The 19,904-nt window shown below is 56.6% G+C and overlaps 1 protein-coding gene across 1 annotated transcript in view; it reads right to left on the bottom strand.

Moving 5' to 3' along the window:
* The window catches only part of Spock2 (SPARC (osteonectin), cwcv and kazal like domains proteoglycan 2), a 26,359-nt gene extending 6,865 nt beyond the window's left edge, over nt 1-19,494 (bottom strand). Inside the window, exons 1-7 of the mRNA XM_015500517.2 lie at nt 18,753-19,494; nt 4,348-4,356; nt 3,973-4,018; nt 3,626-3,740; nt 2,271-2,385; nt 560-674; nt 14-133 (exon numbers count right to left, since the gene is read on the bottom strand). Coding sequence (XP_015356003.1) covers nt 14-133; nt 560-674; nt 2,271-2,385; nt 3,626-3,740; nt 3,973-4,018; nt 4,348-4,356; nt 18,753-18,941 — 709 coding nt within the window. The 5' untranslated portion in view covers nt 18,942-19,494. The remainder of the gene's footprint in view (nt 1-13; nt 134-559; nt 675-2,270; nt 2,386-3,625; nt 3,741-3,972; nt 4,019-4,347; nt 4,357-18,752) is intronic.
* Between the last annotated feature and the right edge of the window lie 410 nt (nt 19,495-19,904).

Below are 19,904 nucleotides of genomic sequence, written 5' to 3'. Positions count from 1 at the left end.
CCAGCTCCTGTACCGGTGGCCGGGCTGGCAGCTCCGCTGGCCGAGCCGTTCTGCTTGGAGTTCTCATGAAGGAGCTGGAACCAGTCCCGCAGCCGATCCCCCAGGTCAGCCAGGTCCTGACCCGTGCAGGTCTCTGTAGGTGGCAGAAGAGAAAAGGGTGCAGGGGGTGGGGGTGGGTGGGGTCAGCAGGCTTGATCTCCACTTGGGATCCTGCCCCATCGTAGGCCAGGAGGCCGGGCAAGACCCGGATGGGGAAGGGGAGGTGGAAATGAGGAGCCTCCTGTCCCAGCCTCACCACAGCCACCACCCCCACTCTCCTTCCTAGCAATAAGAGTAAGGTGCAGGCTCCCTGTGCTGAGTCCCCCTCCACCCACCTTCGCACTCCCAGGGGAGAGGCATGAGGGCTGAGGCCCAGGCCTTCTGCTTTGTCCACCTGGGCCGTTGACCCCCCCCTCCCAGGTCCTCCAGGCTTTTCCTTATTTTTGTCTCTTCTCTTTCTCATTTTGCAACCCGGCCGGCCGCCCACCCCAGCCTGGCCGCAGCCCTGACCTCTGGTTACCTGGCTTGCCTTCGGTGGTGGAGGCGGCAGCCTGCTCCGTGGGGCAGGGACAGGGGCCCTCGCATCTCACGGCCAGCTGCTTGCTGCTCAGGCAGGCCTGCTGCTCCAGCTTACACTGCACGAGAAAGGGCCGGCTGGGTCATGGGGCTCCCCGAGAGGTCCCCGCAGCTGGGCAGCCTCGGGCCTCCTACCACAGTGGCCACAGCTGCTCCCCCTGGAAGGCCCTCCGTGTCCCTCTGCAGACCGTGGCAGAGACGGCAAGCCCAGGAAGGGTGTCAGAGGGAACAGCCCAGCTTTGGGAAGCTGCCAGGAAGCCCGCCTGCCCCCTCTGAGGCTCTGCCCTTCCCTGGGCCCACCTCCCTATCCAACACTCACCCCTCGCCCCTCTTGGCTGCCTAGTGCCCACCCGTGCTCTCGTGCCCAGCCTCCTCCTTGTCACAGTCCCTGGGCCCCAGGGATGGGCCCTCCATAGTCATGCTCTTCACACAGCCACCCCTCAGCCCTCCTGGTTACAAACAGCCGCCATCTCTTGACATCTACCCATCCCCCAGCCTCCAGCGGGGGTCTGGGAGAGGCTCCTCCGTTCTTTGCCAGTAAAGTCTCTTTCCCTGGCTGCACTGGTTTCTTCCCATGGGGTGACCACCACTGTGAAGTGGGCCTGTGTAGCATTTCACAACTTTATCTCCCTCAGTCCCTTCAGCCCTGCCAGGAAGGATCAGATTTCTCCTGCTCAGCAAGAAACATCAAGGCACCAGGAGGCTCAGTGACATGCCCAGGGCCATGGAGCTGGGAGGGAAGCCAGACCTACTCAAGACCTCTGCCTCCCTACTGGACAGGGTGACCCTGGACCACAGCCTGCTCTGCCCTCTGACATGGGACGTGAGCTCTCTTCCTTTTCTTCCTCCTCCTCCTCCTCCATCTCTCTGTCCCCTTTGGAGCTCTCTGGCCTCCTGCTCATTCTCTGTCCCCCCTCCCACCCCCCCTGAGGCACCACCTCTCTTCAAGGAACCTCGATCTTCACCACAGCTGGTGACTCTTAAATCTGCATCTCACTGCACAAAGGGCTCCCCAGGCCCAGAACCCAAGCCTAGCCAATAGTGCGCTTGCCCAGAGCTCAGCAATCCCAGCTTCCTGTTGCTAGTGGAAGCGTCCATCGTTAGCGCCCGTATTTCCTTGGTTCTCTGAAGTTTATACAATGCTTTCAAAATATCATCTCATTTAGTCCTCACAAACATCCCATAAGGTGTTCCTCCAGTTACAGTTCTTCCCCTCAGTGTCTTCTCATGGAGGAGTACTTCCTGCTGCCCAGAGGGCTCCCTGCTGCTGGGAACCCATGGCCTCTGTATGGAAATGGCCCCCTCTTCACCCCTGCACCTGGTCAGCAGAGCAACTTCCTCTGGGGGACTTCTGGGAGGCCCTTCCTCACTCCACTTGCAGTTACCTGCCCATGTGTCTCTTCCAGGCCCCTCCCACTCCTGCACCTGTCCAAGGTTGAGGACAGGCTCTGGCTCCAACCCTCAGGTCACCCCAGCCAGGGCTACAGAGGTCACTCCTGTTCCCTGCAAGATGGCTGCCCTGGATGCACTAGCTGAACCGTCAGGCCCCCATCAGCCCTGGGAACCCCTTGGGAGGCCCCAGCTGGTTGTCCCCTTGGCTCTCGGTGGCTTCAGGTGCACCCCACCCCCACCGACTTGGGTGCAGGACTTCTCACCACTGAGCTGTAAGTGTGGCCATCGGAGCCACAGACAGAGGCGAGCTGGGCCATGTGGCAGGGCTTGCAGATGGAGTCTTTGTTTCCATGGAGTTTCAGAGTAGGCTGCTTGATCCTGCAGGAGAAGGTGGAAGGATACGGGAAAGAGGAGAAAATTTATGGGAAAGGGTCAGAGAAAGTTCAGGAGAACAACGTCAACAAGAGGCCACCTCCCTACCCTGCCACCCTCTGCTATCACCCCCAGCCAGGCTCTCCTCAAGCTCATGAGGGTGGGCCCTGGTGGGTGGGCCATGGATCGCAGCTTGCTCTTTCCCAGGGGTTCCTGAGCGGGGGCTTCAGGGAGCAAGGCTAGGGCTGACTGGCTGCAAGAGGTGGAGGGAGTTTCATCTCATGTGAGGGTCAGACCAGATCAGAGGTGGCAGGCCCACAGCTCATCCTGTCTGGCCACCAGGGTGATGGCGGTTGCTTATCACTGAGTTATTCACCAACATTTGCAAAATGGGAGAGTTCACATAAAACCCTGGATTCCTGGCCTTTCTGAGACACGAGGGACATGTGGCAGACCCTGTCCTTCGATCCCACGTAGCTGGAATAGATCAGCTGGAATAGCAGCTGCCTGCTTCCCACTGGGCCGGGCCTGCCAGAGAGGCCCCTCACCAACCCTCTCCATGCCAGGCCCCTCGGGCATCTAAGATCACAACCCCCAAGTCTTGTCTTCCATGACCCAGGAGGGAGGTGAGGGAAATGGGACCTTTTCCAGGGGTCTGGAGTTAGGCAGGGTCTGGTCCTTGGACTGGAGCTAAAGCTCTTCAAATGTCCCTCCCCTCTTCCTCCAGCTTAAGCCTCAGAAGCTACAACCTTAACTATTTCATGAAGCCCTGCATGGCAGAGCGGGAAGGAACGTCATTATCTGGTCTAACCTATTTGTCTTAGAGACAGGGATACCCCAGCCCAGAGAGGCGCTATGACTTTCCCCAGGTCCCACAGCATTTAGTAACTATTCTCCCAAGGTATGTCTTCCTCTTGCTGTCTCTCTCACATGACTCACTTCATGGAAAGCCAGCCGCCATGTTGTGGGGAGACTCAACTATCCAGGGGGGTAGGGTCAGGTGAGGAACTCAGGCCTCTGACCCACAACCATAGAGGCACTTGGAAGTGGATCCTCCAGTGCCCTCCAGCATTGTGACTGTAACCTGTGACAGACCCTGAGCCAGAACCATCTCGGGATTCCTGACACTCAGAAACTGTGAGAGAGAGCGCGTGTTGATCGTTTTTGTTTTGCGGCAACAGACAGCTGATACACAAGGAGTGGTCACCTGAGCAAGTGTCTCGAGGGCTCCCCTCCTGCCCCTCACCTGTGCTCCAGCTTCTTGCGACTGATGCACATGGCCCTCTGGTAGCCCTGGGCAATGCACACCTTGTGGCGACTGCACTTGACCTTCTGGCAGGGGTCCTTGGTGGTGTCCAGGGCTGCAGGGACACAAGGTTGGGACACTGATCACCTAGGAGTACTCAGGAGCCCCCAGCCCTACTTCTGAGCTGGGAGGCCCCTCCCTTCTGCAGCCTTTCATAACCAGAGCTCCTGAGTGCCAAAGTCCCACCCTGGCTGGTCAGGAAGCCCCCCAGGCCAAGATCAGGACTTGCCCTCGGGTCCCACATCTTCTCAAAATGTCAGTCCCCAAATGAAGGACGGGCATGTTACCTTCATCTCCTTGCTGGTTGTCCTCCCAGCTCTTGATGTAGTCGTCCTAGAGGACAGAGGGCAGGGAGGCGAGGAGGGCTAAGGTTCCCATTCAGAGCTGAGCTCAGTGACCACCGCACTCACAGGCCCGGGCATCCACATGCAGATTGCTGCCATCATGGTGGTCCCAGATGACCCTGTCCACCCAGGCCCTCCCAGCTGCCTCCCCTATGCCTCTGTCCCCCCAAACCCACATCCAAGCTCCTTTTCAGCCTCTCCCGTAAGGGTCTCACTCTCCCAGCCCAGACTGGATGTTGGCAGAGGAGCCGTTGGGGGAGGGTAGCCAGGGGAATGAAGTGTGGAGAGGCCACACGCCGGGGCCCAGGCAGGACTCACCTCCACCTCCTGGAGCCAGGACACCGCAGCAGGCCACAGAGATGAGCAGGGGGAGAAAGAGAGACAGATGGGGACTTCAGTGTGAGGCCTACCCTGAGGCCACAAGGTCCCAGGGTACCCGTGGCCTTGTGTGCCCCTGGGTGCTGGGCAATGTCCTTGGACAGCTATCGTCTCTGATCCCTAGGGACTCCACCTGGGAGTCAGTTTTCCTACATCATCACCATGGACAACTGTGGGCTCACCCTAGGAGCGGAAGGGTGAGGCCCATGGATTTGAGAAGGTGACAACTGACTCCAAGTCCAGCCCAGGTACCACTACCAGTACAGACGTCTGAAGAGTCCACACTGCCCTGGGGCAGTGACTCTCATGTCTGTGCCCTGGTGGCCCAGAAAGGGCACACTCTTCTGCTAGGGTCTCTTCCTTAGAAGGTCCCCTGCTGACACCTGCCTACCCTGTGAGTGGGGTGGGAAGAACCCGCCCTCCCCCCACCCCCACCCCGGGTGCAAGGGACTCTTTCTCACTCAAGGTCCCTTCCTTCCCCGATGGCCTCAGGCGGCACACTGACAACAGCTTCCCTATTTATCATGGCCCCACTTCAAGTCAGAGGAACCTGAATAGCCCATCTGAGGTCACCTCATCAGCCCACTTTGTGTGCAGGAGAGACCAGAAAATGACCTGACACCTGCCCGGGGCTGGTCATGTGTGTACTCGAGCTGGTGGGAAGGCCAGGGAGCCGGCACGCCTCCTCATCCTGAGTCCCACCCCATCCCCGTCAGAGATGTGCAGTAGAGGGGACAGAGGCCATACTGCAGGGTTGGGGTGGGTAGGGACCAGACACTGAGCTGTCACACCCGAGAGGAGCCGGCATGGGCTCTGACACCAGAGGGAACCTGGGAGCAGTGACCGGGAATGCCCACGGGGGTTTTGGAAGCCCAAGGTGCTTCCCAAGCACCCCTGGAAGCCAGCGAGCATCAGGATGGGCAGGAGTGAGGGCGTCTGGCGCAAAGGTCAGCGCGGCCAGAGCCCATCGGCAATTGTCCCCACCCAGGTAGCTGCATTGGGTACAGTTGTGCCCCTGAGTGTGTGCTTCTGAGAATGTGTGTGCGTTCGCATGGGCCTAGGTACACACCTGCACGTCCACGGGCATGTGTCATGTGTGCACAGGCGTGTGTATTTACACGTCTTCATTTGCGTGAACATGCGCAGAAGCCACAAGTACACAGCACGTGAGAAGAAGGGCACTGAGGCGGCCCACCCAGTGCCAGATGGTTTCCATCCAGAAATGAACTTCTGTGAGCAGCCTCCAGTTTTCACACTTGGGAGCCCAGCCCTCCCTCGGGCTCAGCCTTCCTGCCTCTTCCACAGTAAGGGGAGGGCAGTGGGGGAGGGGAGGGCCCGGGAGCCACTGAGTGACCTCTCCCTGAGGGTCCACGCGCTCTCTGTTTCTCCCTCTCTCTCTCCTCTGACTCACCTTTGCCTTCCCCCTGCCCCTTCACTTTGCCCGCCCCTGGCCCCCTCAACGTGACCAAGCAGCAAGTGTCCTGTGGCCCTCGGGCCCAGAAGCAGGCAGGAGGAAGACCCAGGAGGGGCTTCCTGGGCACCCCTGTGGGCTCAATTGCCAGGGCTTGTGCTGAGCCCCGAGAAGCCCCTGGCAAACTTCCACGGCAGTAGGCACAATGTCCCCCATTGGCTCAGGTCACAGAGAGCCAGTTCAGGTCCAGCCTTTCTTGTCCGGGAGCAGCACAGGGTGAAGGGGTCCTCTTCATCTGGTGCCCACCCCACTACAGACTGGAAACAGAGGCCCTCCGTGGCCAACTGGCTGAGGCCGGAGTTTATGAGAATGGGAAGTCAAGGATTGCAAGCCAGGCACAGTGCATCACAGCCGTCTGTGATCACAGCTGCGTGGGAGGCTGAGGCAGGAGGGCATCCGTCGGAGGCCAGCCTCAGCAACTTAGAGAGATCCCGTCTCAAAATAAAAGGGCTGGGGAAGTATCTCAGAGATCGATGGCTTATGGGTCCAATCCCCAATGTTGGGGGAAAAAAATAACAAGAAGGGGTAAAAGTTGGGGTCCCTTCTATTTGCTCCCATCCTTCTATGGGAAGGAGGAGGGGATGGGGTTATAAAGAAGACAGGGAAAATGGCTGGGCCTGGGAGGCAGGTGTGTTGGCTCCCTTCAACCACCAAGGTGTGTGCCCCTAAGTCACCTGCCCCAGACCTAAAGGAGGGGACGGGCCTTTGGCTCCTCCAGTGCCTGGGGCCCAGCTGAGGGCCTTGGAGCCTGCCAGCGTAGCCTTGCCGCCTTCAACCCCAGTCAGGGCACGGGCAGAATCTGAGACTTAGTTCAAAGTGGGTTCTCAAAGGTCAAGACCAAAGATTTCTGATTAGAAATTCAGGGGACAGCAAGGCTGGAATAGGACCTCTAAGACACCAGCAGCTCTGCCAGGAGCGGTGACATACACCCATAATCCCTGCAACTCGTGGGGCGGAGGCAGGAGGATGGAAGGTTTGGGATCAGCCTGCGCAAGGCAGCAAAACCCTGAACCCAAATAAAAAGGGCTGGGAATGCAGTTTGGTGGTAGAGCACCTCTGGGTTCAATCCTCAGTGCTGAGAAAGAGACAGGAAGAGGTGAGGACAGACAGGAAGGGGGAGAGAAGGGAGAGACAGGGAGTAGGGGAAAGGGAGAGAAAGGAAAAAGAGAAGGAGGGAAGGAGGGACCCAGCAGACCACCATGCCTCCAGCAGCCAGCCAGGACTCCCCCTGGTCCAGCTTGCGGGTGGCCTCTTGCACCCAGCCCTGTCCTCAGGTCCAGCTAAGCCCTTTGCTCCACTGAGGCAGGGGGCCTGGAGGGAGGCCGGGAGTTCTGAATCCCAGGACCCTCACTCCCAGGGTACTGGAAGCGGCCGGTCGGAGGGCTGAGGAGAGGAGGCTCTGGGTCCTGGCTGCCCCTTGCCAGCCGAGCTCCAGGCCTGCAGGAGCTCAGCACCTACCTCCTGGCCCTGCCCTGAGACTAAAGCAGATGGTGCCTGGGTCCAGGAAGCACCCACAAATCAAAGTGCTATGACAGCAACAGAGACCACAGATCCAGGTGGGGAAAAGAGAAGAAAGATGAGGGGCCCCTGAAAAGTGGGGAAAGAGAGGCCACCAAGGGAGAGCAGAGACCAGAGGGAGTCACTCCCTGCAGAGGTCCTGCGGGGAGGGGTGATGAGGACGTCCTGTGGGCCACACGGGAGTGGCCAATCTGGGGCAAAGCCAAGGGACACTCTGAGGGCCCCCTGAGGTCAGGTGGGGCCGGCTCTTTCTATAAGCTGAGAAAGAGGTGTTTGTTGGCAAGTGTGAATGGTGCCTTTCGGTGCAGCAGTGTCTATTTATGGCACCCAAATGGGCTCATTAGCAGTTGTGAGAAATGGTTCAATAAAGCTGAGTGCACAGCGGTGCCGCCTCTAGTCTCAGCCCCTCCGGAGGCTGAGCAGAAGGATCACAAGTTCAAGGCCAGCCTGGGTCATTTAGTGAACCCTGTCTCAAAATAAAAAGGACTGGGCATGTAGCTCCGTGGAAGAGCACCCTGGATGGAGCTCACAGTACTACAAAAAGAGAAAAGAAAGAAAGGAAAAAAGAAAAGAAATGGTCTAATGAGGGCCCCAGGTCTTCTCAGGGGCAGGAGGCTGAGCACTTCTCTAGCTCTGCTGCCCATCTGTCCTCACCTGACAGAAAAGGATTTGAAAGAATCCCTCCACAGTCCTCTGGGGAAAGGGTCAGACCAGAGGGGAAATGGACCAAGATCCATCTGGGGAGCCTGCCCATTTTACCGGTGAGCACAGCCACCTAGGACCACAGAGCAGACAGGTGGAAGAAACTTCTGGAATGTATAAGTGCATGCTGGTTTTTATCAAATGGTGCTTTTAAAGTAATTCCTCTCCAAGCATTTTGCATCACTATCATAAAAAATCAGAAACAGAGGCACAGAGAGGCAAAGAAACCAGTCAGGGGTCACAAGAGAGGTGAAGTGCCAAGCTGAGCTAGGTCTCCCCATCCCCATGCCACCTGTGTGTACTAGGAGCAGCGTCGCACACTGAGGGCATGGTGTAGAGGGCTGTGCACCAGAGTCTGCTCCATCCTGATCTGTTGACCTGGGCAGGCCACTTCCCCACACAGGCTTAGTTTCCTCCCCTGGACCAGGTGGGCCTTAGGAAAAACTGTCCCTTAAAATCATAGAAGGAGCTTTTTCAACTTTCCAGTGTCCAAGGGCCACCTGAGACCCTGGATGGTCACGGGTGGACTGGCTCTGATCAAGCTTCCATGCTTGTTCCAAGTAGGCAGAGTAAGGACCCTCCCTGGCCAGTGCCCAAGTCCACCCCCGGCCCCCACCAGCTAGGCATCTTGCGCCTGATACTTTGCCTGTGTGCTCTGGCTTCTTCACCTCTAAGGGGGTCTCAGGGATGAAAAGAGCAGCCCAGCGGTTCTTCCTTCCAATGGTGCCTCTCACGGAACAAATACTTAATCCCTGGAATCCAGTCTCCTGATTCCAATCAGGTCTCTTCCTTTGTAGCAAGTCACAGCACCCTCTCCAAGCTGAACAATGCCCAGCCCTTTCCTCCCAAGGCCCCCCCCACTGCTCCTAGCTCTCTGCTACCTCTCTGCAGCCCTGGCCCACCAGACGGCAGCACTTGTGTTACTGCAGCGCCCCCTGCTGGCCTCAATTGGATGGGCGCATGCTACGTCCACACCACTGCAGCCCCACTACAGAGGTGATTCTAGAATGCAATTCTGATCATGTGTCCCCTTCACTGAACAGGCAGTTTGTTCTCATTTGGGAGGGAGGGGAGAACGAAATGGGTAGGTGAAGAAGACTAGGGGCTGCGGCTGTAGCTCAGTGGCAGAGCGCCTTTCTCTCATGCATGAGGCACTGGGTTCAATCCTCAGCACCACATAAAAAATAAATGAAGATAATTGTTACTTTGTATACAACCAGAGATATGAAAAAGTGTGCTCTATATATGTAGTATAAATTGTAATGCATTCTGCTGTCATATATAACAAATTAGAATAAAAGATTTTAAAAAAAGATTAGTATCAAAATGATTGACAGTCTGCAATTCAAGATTTCTACCATGAATTTCTTTATAATGAAGGGAAAAAATATAATAAATGTTAGATGTCAAAAGCCCTTCCCTGGTTTCCTGTTACCTACAGAAGAAGCCCCATCTTTTCACATGTTCCTGGCTACCTGGGTCCCATGTCCATGCACAGGATGTTTCCGCAGGCCAGACGTTCACCAGCCGCTTTCTCCATCTGGAATGTGTGTTCACACCCGGCCCCGGAACTTGAAGTCAACTTCCAAAACCCAGCTTGGGCATCATCTTCCCTAACCCTACCCTACCTCTAGTTATCCTCTGGCTGATTGTGACTTGAAGAAGTCTACTCTTCCTCTAGTGACCACTGGAAATGTCACTTGGGTTTGATCTCGCCTAATTTAGGTGCCAATTCCCTTTTTGTTTTCCATAGAATTTATAATTGCCTCCTTGTTTCATTTGCCTAGTTTGCTATATACTTGTCACTAATTCAATGCCACTCTTCCAGTTGGGCATATATATCAGTATGTTCAGTTTCATTTGACTTGTTTACTCTTCACAGAAACCCTAAGAGAGACTTAACATTATTATTCCCATTTCTCGCTTGACAAAATTAACCTCAGAGAGGTTAAGTGACCTGTGAAGGATTACACAGCAATTGCACAGTAGAATAATACTGGCATCCAGAACTATGACTCCAGAATCATGGCCCTAACCAGAGCTCTATAAATATTAGCTGATGAAGAACATCTCAGTCCAGGGATGGAACTAGGAAGCCCGATCCCAACCCATGGGAGACTTTTCCTACCACATCAGCTCTGCTTTAGCCCCAAGATAAGGAGTCCACAGCCAGCAGAGGAGGGACTGGATGTGGAGGGGGAGGACGCCAGGGGCCTCCCTTCCCCAGGTTCTTTCCAGAAATCCCTTCACCCGCCCCTGGTTCAGCTGGTTTGGAGCTAACCCATCTCCTGCTTTGATCTCTGCAGCTCGGCTCAGTTGCCATGGAGACGAGCCCACTGCGCCAAGCTGGAGGAGAGATGGGGAGTGCGCAGGCCTAGCGGGCTTAGGGGGCGCATGCTGGGTGTTTCTGAGGCTGTTTACTTCCTGTCATTTTAATTAGCACCCAAATCACCCGCTCACTTCGCAGCTTGAATTAACCCAGTCTCTCCCAGGCTGCCCATCTGCTGGGGGAGGGGACACGCAGCAGACCAAGCAAAGGAGGGACCGGCTCCCCCAGACCTTGGCTTACACTCCCGGCAAATCGCCACCTGCCCTTCCACAGCAGCGTGTGGAGGAGACTCCAGCCCCCAGCAGGGAGTCAGGTGCTGATTCCCACTCGGCATTGCCACTGGCTGTCAGGAAGAGTCATGTGGCCTGGGCAGACTCCTCTTCCTTGTCTATAAAATGGGGATGGTCCCTTGCCATCCTCTCGGCACAGCAAGGCACCCAGGTGGAGGGACATGTCTGAGACAGCCTTCTCAAACTCTGCACTTCAAAGACATAAACCAGGGCCACGGACCCCCTGCATCACATGGTGAGAGCCGAGGAGCAGGGGAGGGCAAGAGGCCCTGGAGGGTCTCAGGGTCACCAGGGGCCTCAAATATAGACTCTGCCATTGTCTTCTGGAGCACATTGACGGAACTGAAAGAAGTTCCTTGGAGATTTCAATAAACCACACTTTTCCTAACCCCATTATGGCATTTCTTCATTTTCTTTAATAGCAAGAATCTCTAAATGTGGAAGTGGGCCTCACCCAACACCTGAGAGCCTGTGATGGAGCCCCGGGTGGAGGAAACGTGTGCTCCAGCCTCCTCCTGCCCTTCTCTGGAAACAACCACAAAGGAACAAAGAGGGACCCAGAAAGGAGCTGGAGGAGTGAAGTGGGGGCCGGCGGAGTTCTCAGCTGAGGCCTGGCATCCCATCTCAGGCCACAGAAGGCCCCTTGAGGAGACAGTGCCCCTTGTGTGGGGGAAGAGGCAGCTGGGCAGGCTGGGAAGAGGCAGTCACTAAATACCTGCTCCTCTCCCAGAAGGGGCCGCCCAGGGTGTGCATGAGGCTGGACAAACAGAAGGAGACCGACCGGCATCTGGGAGACTCCTGCCTCCCACCTCTTCTCCCCTCAGAGGAATTTCCTTGGAGGGCAAAAATGTGCTTATCATCACTCCCTGCACGCCAGGAGCCTGGCCTGGGCTCAGGTATGCCCACGCCAACACCCACCTGACGCCAGGGCCTGACCTCCCTGCAACTCCAGTGGCACTACCCCAATCTTTGGTAGCCCCTGCAGACTATGAAGTTCAGAGGAGCTGAAGCAATGGCACATGCCTGTGACCCCAGCAGCTCGGGAGGCTGAGGCAGGAGGATCACAAGTTCAAAGCCAGCCTCAGCAACTTAGCAAGGCCCTAAGCAACTCAGTGAGACCCTGTCTCTAAATAAAATATTTAAAAAGGGATGGGGAAGCTGCTCAGTGGTTAAGCACCCTGGGTTCAATCCCTGGTACGGGGTGGGTGGGGGAAGGACAGAGAACAAGGAGCGAGATGCGAAAGGGCCTGGGTTCTATTCTGAGCACCTCGGGCCTCAGTTTCCTTTCTGGCACATGGGGGAGGGTCAGCATTTCAATCCCAGAGATCCCCGAGGAAGACTGCAAAGACGGGAGCTGAGGAAACAGGGGCACGATGCAGTGGAAGAACATCAGGCCACGAGAGGAGGCGGTGTCCCAGGCTCCTGCCCGTCCTGGGGCCTCTTTGTTCGTGGGTTAAGATGTGGGGGTGAGTGCTGAGGGCTGCTGAGGCTCCCCAGTTCTTCCAAGCTGAGAGCTTTGAGTGGAAAAGGTGCTTGAACAACTTCACCCTCTTCCCATCCTCTGACCCGTGCCAGGGAACCAGGAGTCAGGGAAGGGCCAGGAGTTTGTCCCCAAGCAGAGGTGAGCCACTGGCCAGGCCGAGCCTGCCTTGGTGCTGAGACAGCCTCAACCTCTCTGTGGGTACTGGGGATACAGCAGGAGGGATAAAGATGCCTTGTCCTGGGGACACTATTCTCCCTCAGGGCAGCCGGGTGCTCACCCCCCACAGGTCTCATGGGTGGCTGCCCGGCTCTGTGGGAACTCTAAGGTGGGGGGCACTGTGAGCTGTCCCATGAAATTGGGGACAGGTGTCACAGGCACAGGGGCCTGAAGGACAGAGGCTGGGGGACCATCTTCCCTCCCGCCTTCATTCCAACCTGTCCTACAAATGAATCACTGGAAGGCAGGGTCCGGGTTCTGGGGACCAGAAAGAAGATCCCCCAAATAATCAGCCCCCCTTTTCCCTCACTGCCTGAACCACAGGGCTGCTCCCCAGAGAGGAGGGGGAACTTCTGGGGACAGTGGAAAGGAAGCCCTCCCCCCTCTCACATTCTAGGAGCGCCCACTGTGGTCACAAACATCCGGGGACGCTCTGGGGACAGGTGGGAAGGCACACCATGAAGTCTATTCTCAGACCCACCCTCAGGGGCTTAGGACAGGAGAGAAGTGACAAACACACACTGCAAACACCAGCAGGAGGACTCCTGAGATCCAGCCTGCAGTGTCAGTGCCCCGAGGCGGCATCGCCAGTGCCAAATCAGCTGGTGGCCAGTAAGTGCTGCGGACCCCAGGAGGGGCTGGACCTGCAACTGACAGGGTGCTTAGGGGTCAGAGCTGCCCCACCTCAAGAGCCACAGCGGGGCCCCACTCTGCTGGCCAAGGCTGGACGGGCTGTGTCTGAAGTCTACCTAGGCCGAGGCCTGGGTGCTCATCGTCCCTGTCCCCGGGTCTAACCAGACCCATGCGGCTCGGTTCTGGACTCAGTGTTGCCAGCCCAGGTTCATACGGAACTCCACGCCCCTGTAGGATGGTCCTGGGGCCTCCCGGTGGTGATTAGGGTTAGTGGAGGTCATGAAGACAGAGCCCCCATGATGGATCAGTGTCCCTACACGAAAAGAGACCAGAGCTCCTTCTCTCTGTCACCATGAGGACCTGGTAAAAAGACTCCATGAATGATAAGGTGGCCCTTAGCCGCCACTGAATGTGACAATGCCTTGATCTTGAACTTCCCTGCCTCTGGAATGAAAAGGAAGATATTTCTGTCATTTCAGGCACCCCTTCTGTGACACACTGTTACAGCCGGCCCAAAGTGACTGAGATGGCTGGTAGGCTCATCCGGCTGGAGTTTGCCCTGAGATAACAGAAGGCCCCATTTCTCAGATGTCCCAGTCTGTCGTCAATGCACAGCTGACCCCAACCTAGTCACAGATCCTTTCTCTTTCTTGAAGAAAATCTCTTCCTTGAATCCAAAGACTTACAGCCTAGCTTGTAGTGGTGACAGGTAGGACATTTCTGCAGGTGGAGGGACTCTGGACAGGCCCTTGTGCCATCTTCACAGAATCACAGATTGCTGAGGACTCTGTGGATCATTTTCTTAAGCCTGCCATTACACCAATGAGAAAATCAAGGCCCAGAGAGGCAGAGTGCCTGTCAAAAAGTCACACAGCTGGTCTGTCCTCTCACTAGGAAGAGGAGCAGTGCACCGCCCCTGGGACTTGGGGCTTGGGGTAGGACAGACCTCTCCTGCACCTCAGTCAGCTCTGACCTCCTGGAGAATGGGGTGGTGTCAGCGTTCTACCTTCTTCAGACACCTGGAAGACCAGAGGGCACACAGCACACAACAGCCCCTCCAGGCAGCGGCTCTCCCTCTCCTCCCAGGCTCCATGTCCCACTGGGCCTTCAAGAGTGTCTCATTATGCCTGGAGATGCCACTCCTCCAGGGGGAGAGGACTTAGAAACCAAGGGGAGGCCAGGGAAGGACCCACCCCCCATCCCTAAGCCCTATTGCAGAATCCCTGCTGACCCAGTTTTGGGTTCTTTTTGCACACCCACACTCCCCACAAACATCTGTGCAGCTCCTCCCCACACTTGTATGGGTTCAGGTGTGGGGGGTCAGAGGGAGGGAGGGGAACTCTCCAGGAGCCCCTGTGTGACTCATACTCCCCATGGGCCTACTTCGTGCTCAGAAAAACAGGAAAGTCAGCCTGGTGTGGTCATGCACACCTGTAATCCCAGCTGCTCTGGAGGCTGAGGCAGGAGGATCACAAGTTCGAGGTCAGACTGGACAAACTTAGTGAGACCCTGTCTCAGAATTTAAAAGAAGAGCTGGGGATGTAGCACAGCTACAGGATCACACAAATAAATAAAAGGGGGCTGGGGGTGTTGTGTTGCTCAGTGATAGAGCGCCCCTGGGTTCAATCCCCAGCACCCCAAAACAAACAAAACAGGAGAATCATGCAGCTGGCAGATAATAACACCCCTGAGTCAATGCCCAGGGTCACAGTGGAGTCCCTGACATGCGGGAGGCGCTCAGATCTACCATGAATGAGGGAGTTAGTGGACATGAATGTCCTTCGCATGGAGACTGGGGCCTAGTGTAGGCCAGTTCCAGAGACTATGATGATCCACCTGGTGGTTTCTCTATGGGGAAGGGTATTTCCTGAAACGGATGCCCCAGGCCCTTGCAGAGGCTGCCTCCACATGTACACATTCTTTCACTATGGAACCATGAAACTCAGAAGGGTGATGTGACAGGCCTGGCATCCTGAACCTAAGCCAGGCTGTCCCAGCACACTGCACCCTGCATCCTGCTGAGTGGACAGCTGCCTTTGGGCTGTTGCTAGGCCTGGTGGGGACATGCCGGTGATGGGCTGCAAGAGACAGGGAGGCTTTGGTCCACCTTCCAAGGAGGTCTGCTCCTGCCCGGGGCATCCTGATAGGACATGAGGCTTTGCTCTTCAGGGTGGACCCTTCCTTCTCGTAGTCACTAAGGATTAGTCCCAGTGTATCCTGAAAAAGCAAAGCCGAAATAGATGACCTGAGTTCAAATCCCAGGTCCCCCACTTCCTAGCTATTTGTCCCTTGGATAAATTATCAATTTTTCTGGTTCTCAATTTCCTCTACCATAACATGGGTAAACCATAAAGGAACAATAACCATCCCACAGGAGACAACGAATATAAAGAGCCCATGGCAGGGACAGCAAGATGCCATGCTCATTGTAGTTGGCAATGGGACATGTATTAACTGTGTGCCTCTGGGTGCCAAGCACTATGCCAGACACTTGCAAATAAATTAAAATTTTATGGAAGTGGAGTACAAGGTAGAGAAGAGCCAGGGAGAAAGAGAACAGTCAGTTCTTCCTCACCAAGCTCTGGGGAGCCTGCTGTGTAATGGGCCATCTCTTCTCGCGTGTTCACCTCATCTACGTCCTGAGTGTTTTGTTCCAAAGACTTGCGGTAAAGTCCCACCCAGTTTTGCAGGGAGTGAACTTGGAGATAAGAGCACTAGAGAGCAGGGCTTAGAAAAGTTCAAGACTTCTCAGGGCAGGGCACAGCCAGATTTGTGGCCTGGGAGCCTCCCCATCTCCTTGAACATGAATGTCCTCCTCCCTGGCATCAGGACACTGGGCATTAGATGTGCCCACTGGAGGGGAGGATTACTCAGCTGGCAAATCCTGCCTCCCCTATAATCCTAGTGCTCAAAGAAAGAATGCTAAACTGAACACCTCCTACCCAGCTCCGACCAAGGCCAAATTGGAGCCACTCCCAAGTGTTCTTCCTCTTCTCTGTTCTCCTGACCCCTTCAATCATACACTCAGTTCTCAACACCATTTATAAAGATATTTTTCCCTCACCCCGCCATTGATTCCCTCAACCCCATTCCCTGAGAAATCGGATCCTCCTCCTGCTTGCCTCCTTCCCACCTGGGCAAACTAGAAGACCTTGAGCCATTGTGTGATGGGTTCAAGCTCAACCTGGCAACTCCTTAGGGATTCAAAAGAAATTCCTTTCTTTCCTGTAGGGAGAGAGCTGCCTGCTGAAAATGTGTATAAAGATTGATGCTACTGTGCCCTGCTGGAGGACCCTTAGCTGTAAGGATGGGAGGCAGAATCTTTACTGGCAAAGGAAGGATAAGAAGTGTTTGTAGTGCTGGCAGAGTTCCTGTTTACAGTCTGTGCACTGCACAACTCCAGGGGGCACCATTCACACTCTGGCACCACTAGAGTTATGCAATGCCCTGGCTCTGCTAGCAGCCTCCTTCTTGCCTTTCTGCAGAAGCTGCCAACAGACCCCCATGGCTAGGCCCTCCTACCTAGTCTTTGTCCTACTTCTCTCCTGACCCTGTCCTTCTGCAGCCAGGGCTACCTTAAATGGGGTTTTGGAGGAAATCAGCCCTACTAAAGCTGGAGGCCCCCTCCCCCTCCATCAATATATGCCCCAAAGCTTTCCATGAATCCTATGGGGGTAGTACCTGCAGAATTTCAAATGGGGTGCCTTTCCTCTGATGAGCATAGGAGGAAGGGGAAACGGTTGGCACCGATACAGGGAGACAGGTTGGGCAACCCTGTGCTGGGGAGGGGGGGGTCAAGCAGTCCGTCATTTATTCTCACCCACTGGCTACTGGAAGCAGGTGGAGAAAGGGAAGTAGAAAGAATCTTTTATTTTTTAACCTTCACTGTTTTGATTAAGCATTTCTTTTCCCTCTGACCTTCACTAGTCCCATTTCGGCAGATCAAACAGCCAGCAGTCCGAGGGAGGCCGAGACCAGTGACACATGGATTCCGGATGGGCCAGCCTGCTGCCACCCCCTCACTGCTGGGCCCCAGGGCTGCTGCCCAGGCAGCCGCAGGAGACTGCGGCTAATCTGGGCTGGGCCAGCAGGTGCCTGGAGAAGGTTTTGCTGGGGCTCTAGACTCCCGGGCTGGACCAACCCTGGTGGGCAAACACTGGGGACCAACAGTCCCCTCCGGGGGCCAAGCACCTCAGCCTTGAAACCTGGCTGCCTGTGGTTCCTCCTTTCCTTTGTGAATTACAACCCGCCGGTCTGACTTTGGGGAGTAACAGTCACTGGTCTCAGGATAACAAAAAGATCCGTATCTCTGCCTTTTCCCATCATGTGGCTGGAGAGAATATGCATGGTGCATGTTTTTAAAAAATTTTCTAAGGAACTTGTGGATGCACGCAGTTTAGGAGAAAATGAGGAAGGTCAGGTGTGGCCTGTGTTGTACTAAGTGGCTCTGAAGATAGAATCTAGGCAATCCCGAGAAGTAAAAATGGGGAATAGGGGTCCTAGAAGAGGCTTTCTAGGGTCCGGGCGTCAGCTAGCGCCTGGTCACTGGGACCAGCTGCATCTCCTCGGGCGCATCCGGCCCATCCCCCACCTTGCCCCCCACGGTTCTCAGGAGCCGGCCACACCCTCCTTCTCTCACCCCTGCCCACCCCACCCCGCCAGGCCGGAGGCAGGCGCGGCCCCTCTGGGAATGCCGCCTCCGATTTCCCCTCCGATCTACAGGTGCCGGTAAACAAAGTGCTGCAGCGACACCGACTAGTCCGCAGCCGCCTCCCGCCTCCCCGCCCCCCACCCCGCAAAGTTCGGCTCAAGGTTAAGCCGGGGTTTGGACGGGCGTCCGCCAGGGCCCCTAGACCCAGCTTCTGGACTCTCCCCTCTGCTTCTCAGTCCCCCCCCCCCCCGCCACAGACTCTTCCCTCGGGTTGGGAGCCCTCCCCCTGCCCTGGGTGGCCCCCGCCCCCAGGTTGATCCAGGAAAATGAGCCTCCGTTGGTAAGAGTGCCTCTCCGCTTGGGGACCCCAGAATCGGATCTGGCAGCCACCCAGAGGTAGCCTCGGACATTTTCACTGCTGTCACCTGCCCTCCATTACGGACACACCTTTTACCATCTCACCTTATGAGCGTTGCTTGAACCCCCCAACTCAAGGCCACGGTCTCTGCCCCTTCTGTCCCCCTCCCACAAAGCCCAAGGTGGGAACAGTGGGCACCCACGCTGTAAGGCGCTACCTTCCCCGCCAGCCCCACCCAGACCTGTGCCTTCTGCAGTGCCCCGTATGTGGGGCCCGCCGCACCCACCGGGCTGGGGTAGGCCCGGGGACCGCTCACAGGACGGAGAGGGCGGTCGGGCCCACAGCAGCCGGGGCCCCAGTCCTCACACCCCACACCCCATCTCCACGCCCGGCCTGCGGGGAGACCCCGTCTGGAGCGCGCGCACCCGGAGCGTCTCCTCGCCTGGGACTTGCTCTAGTGGGTGCGAGACTGGGGGTCCCAAGGCCGCTGCCCGCGGGGACCCGGGAGGGGGCCCGGGCTGGGACTTTCTGGGTGCTGTTTACTCTCGCCGTGATTAGCCCGCGGGGCTGCGGGAGCCTGGGGCTCCGACGCGCAGAGACCGCTCCTGCGCTTTCCGCGCGGGGGTCTCCACTCCGAAGCTCGCTCCCCAGACCTCAGCCCGAGCCCTCGGCTCGCGGAGCCCGGCGAACTTACGTCTCGGAAGCGGTTCCAGTGCTTGATCTTGCCGCTGTACTGAGAGATGGACGACAGCCATTGCTCGTCCTCCATGAAATTGCCGGGGGTCTCGCCCTCCTTGAGCCCTTTGGCGTCGCCTTCGGCCAGAGCGGCTGCGGCGAGCAGCAGCAGCGGCAGCGCCAGTCGCCCGCAGCTCGGGGCGCGCATCGTGGTCTGGGTTGGTCTTGGGGGGGTCTTGACTTTTGCAGGATTTAAACGTCCTTCCCTCCACCCCGTTGTTGGCGAAGGAAATGCTGCTGTCCTCAGCCCTCCTCCTGCGGTCTGACTCTGGTGACTGACGGAGGGTGGGTCGCGGCTGAAATGTGACCTGGTTAGAAGATGCACTTGTCTGAAAAAGCCCAGCGCCGGACGCGGAGGGAGAGAGAATCAGAGAGGCTGCGCCAGCAGGGGCCGTGTCTGTAACTGTAGCATCGGCATCACGTTTGACATCATCATACCTGGCTTGGGGGGAAAAAAAAAAAGGAGGGGGTAGATTTCAAAGCGAGCGCAGGATCAGAGCGCCCATCGCCAGCCAGCCGCAGCGCAGCCCAAGCGCTCAGGGAGTTGCAGACCAAGGAAGCAGAACCCCGAAATGTCCCTGCAGTCTCCCCAAGGGTGGAGAGAAGGGCCCCGGGATCTCCCCAGGGAAGATGGGGTTGGGGAAAAGACGCAAAACTCTCCGGTTACAAACCCAGCCAGGCTCAGGTGTCTAAAAGGGAATTTGGCCACAGACTGTTTTTCCTACCCCTGCCTCCCACCCTGAGGGACCTGCGCCACAGCCCTGACAGCTGGCTTCCTGCGAGTTATGGCTCTACCGTAATGGGTGGCTTCCTTAAGACAAAAGCCATATAACAACTGGCTGCCTCAGAACTATTGCTGCCTAACCCCTCCTGCTCTTTTCAAGGCAAGGCCTGGGCACTGAATTGCTGGTGAAACGGGCAGATGTCCTCCTCCCCAAGCAGCTGTGTAGGGTCTGTTACCCTTTTGTTAGCTCTTCTTAGGGCAACCCTAAAAGGCAAATGTCTGGTCATTTCATCTGCCTTGAGGCTGCAAATCTGGAAAAGGCACATTTGCTTGTGGTTTTGACTTTTCTTCATTGTAATAAGCCAATAGGGAAGGAGATAAGATGGG

Source organism: Marmota marmota, unplaced genomic scaffold (genome assembly GCF_001458135.2).
Source record: "Marmota marmota marmota unplaced genomic scaffold, marMar, whole genome shotgun sequence".
Taxonomy (NCBI): Eukaryota; Metazoa; Chordata; class Mammalia; order Rodentia; family Sciuridae; genus Marmota; species Marmota marmota.
This window is presented reverse-complemented; position numbering and strand designations above follow the sequence as displayed.